General features: G+C 36.7%; 1 protein-coding gene across 1 annotated transcript in view; it reads left to right on the top strand.

Moving 5' to 3' along the window:
* The first annotated feature begins 1,158 nt into the window (after window positions 1–1,158).
* LOC103505822 (cystinosin homolog) overlaps window positions 1,159–2,321 on the top strand; it is a 15,801-nt gene continuing 14,638 nt past the window's right edge. Inside the window, exons 1-2 of the mRNA XM_026821049.1 lie at window positions 1,159–1,228; window positions 2,103–2,205. Of these exons, the coding sequence (XP_026676850.1) occupies window positions 1,159–1,228; window positions 2,103–2,205 (173 nt within the window). The remainder of the gene's footprint in view (window positions 1,229–2,102; window positions 2,206–2,321) is intronic.

The following is a 2,321-nucleotide window of genomic DNA, read 5'->3' as shown; positions in this document are numbered from 1 at the left end:
TTACACAATCGGAAGGTCACTGGTTCTGCCAGCAGATTGTCAGCAACTTGTACTGAATTAACCTGGTGGACCAGACCGGTTTAGGTTAGGTAGCTTTGCGAGATGAACGTCTTGTACCGAATCTAACCGAGTATCGCGGACAGCTTTAGGTATTTTTATACGTCATAGAGGTAATTTGTTATTATTATTTTTTTTTTTGAAAATATTTAAAGATGTATATTTTTTACAACAAGGTTTACATACCTACATCTGTCATCATTACTGTTCTAAGGGTAGGTTTTTTTTTTCTTTTACCAGCCCGATTTCGGAAATTTTTACCAGAAAAGGAAGTTCAATAGGTAGGTATAGGTACTCAGACTACTGAGTGACGAGGAAGCACTTGGCATTTTTTATTCCTCTAAATTTTTCGTTCCACCGTCCACAAAAAACTTTGCAAAGTTCAACATGGACCTTCACAGTTCACAAAGTTACTGAGATTCGTGAGATATCAATCAAGACGTTCAATGAAGAAGTAAATTCAAAAGAGCAAAATACGCCTACCCTCCCATTGTGTAATCAAATCAATAAAAATACGCCTAGTGTGAGAACACAGCCATCCGTATATTGATCTCCCCTACTTTCATCAAAAATGTAAACAAAATTTGAAAATAATTAAAAAAGAAAAGAAAAAAAAATTAGTGATCTCATCTCATTTCTCAATCTCCCCCATTCATTCACACCCTTATCAGGCGTTATCAGCGCTTCTCATTATCATTAGCACTCGTAATTTGATATCAGTTATTAATCAAGCTGTCCTAAATCATTAGAACCAACCTCTTCATTCTTATCAAGTTCTTCAAGTTGACGATGGACTAATCAGATGGTTGTACGGATGTTAAGTTGCTATGGAAAGGAAGGTAGTTTTCTCATTGTTTTAAACATAAATACCCTTTTATTGTTTGTCAAATGCTGTTCCGTCATTGGTGCACTGTGCTAAATTTTATGACCTGACTTGGAGTTGAACCACCAACCTCCAGAACCGATATCCATGATATGCTAGTCATTGCCTTACTGATTGTTCTTTATAAGACACTCTTTGTTGTTGCTGATGGTGATAACACCTCTTGTTAACATTAAGAGGAATAGGTATTTCTCTGACTTGTTGGTGTAGTGGTCAAGATGATTGCCCTTGACTTTACCGGAGGAATGTTTAGTATTCTCCAGATGGTCATCCTGGCCATCAACTTTGGTAAGTTTTCACTCCCTAAACTTATTTAAACTTATTTTTGTAGTTGGCTCGAAGTTAACCTGCCTCGGCGGTGTAGTGGTCAAGACACTCTTGGATATCAACTTGATTTTCTTTTATTCATCCGTATTTTATTGTATCCTCAAAAAATTGAGAATTTGGCCACAATAATAGTAGTAGCTTACTGTTGAGAGTGCTGAGTAAATGGACTCTTTAGCCCTAGATCGGGAATTACCTATCAAGTAGGCTTGACAGGTACGTCTGAACAGGTGCGCCTGATAGGTCTACCTGATTGGACCAAACAGTATTAATAAGGTGCTGTTATTCTTTCTTGACGAATCAATTTGTTTGTACCATTGTTTCTATTTTTCAACGTTTTTTTTTTTTCAGACGACTGGGATGGTTTCCTGATTGACAGAACCAAGTTGGGTCTTGGATTGTTCAGTGTTTCGTTTGACATCCTCTTCATGATTCAGCACTATGTTCTATACAGGTATGTTTACTTTAAGGCATTCGGGAGCATCCTTTCTATGTTCTTTATAAGACACTCTTTGTTGTTGCTGATGGTGATAACACCTCTTGTTAACATTAAGAAGAATAGGTAGGTATTTCTCTGACTTGGTGTAGTGGTCAAAATGATTGCCTGGTAAACAGGAGGGCATGGGTTCAATCCCAGTCAAGGTATTGACTTTTATTCTTAACATTGTTTGAGAATTTGAGCACAGTAAAACTTACTCTCTTTGAAAAATTCCTCACTTTGTTGACTAAATCTTTAAAATAATCATGGACCAAACAGTATTAATAAGGTGCTGTTATTCTTTCTTGACGAATCAATTTGTTTGTACCATTGTTTCTATTTTTCAACGTTTTTTTTCAGACGACTGGGATGGCTTCCTGATTGACAGAACCAAGTTGGGTCTTGGATTATTCAGTGTTTCGTTTGACATCCTCTTCATGATTCAGCACTATGTTCTATACAGGTATGTTTACTTTAAGGCATTCGGGAGCATCCTTTCTAACATCAGGCTTATATGTGAATGTTCTAGTCGATTGGATTGTAAATTGGGGAGCATTTTCAAGCCATATTTTGATACTA

Source organism: Diaphorina citri, unplaced genomic scaffold (genome assembly GCF_000475195.1).
Source record: "Diaphorina citri unplaced genomic scaffold, Diaci psyllid genome assembly version 1.1 scaffold197, whole genome shotgun sequence".
Classification (NCBI taxonomy): Eukaryota; Metazoa; Arthropoda; class Insecta; order Hemiptera; family Psyllidae; genus Diaphorina; species Diaphorina citri.
The sequence above is the reverse complement of the archived record's forward strand: the minus strand, read 5'-3'. Positions and strand labels throughout refer to the sequence as shown.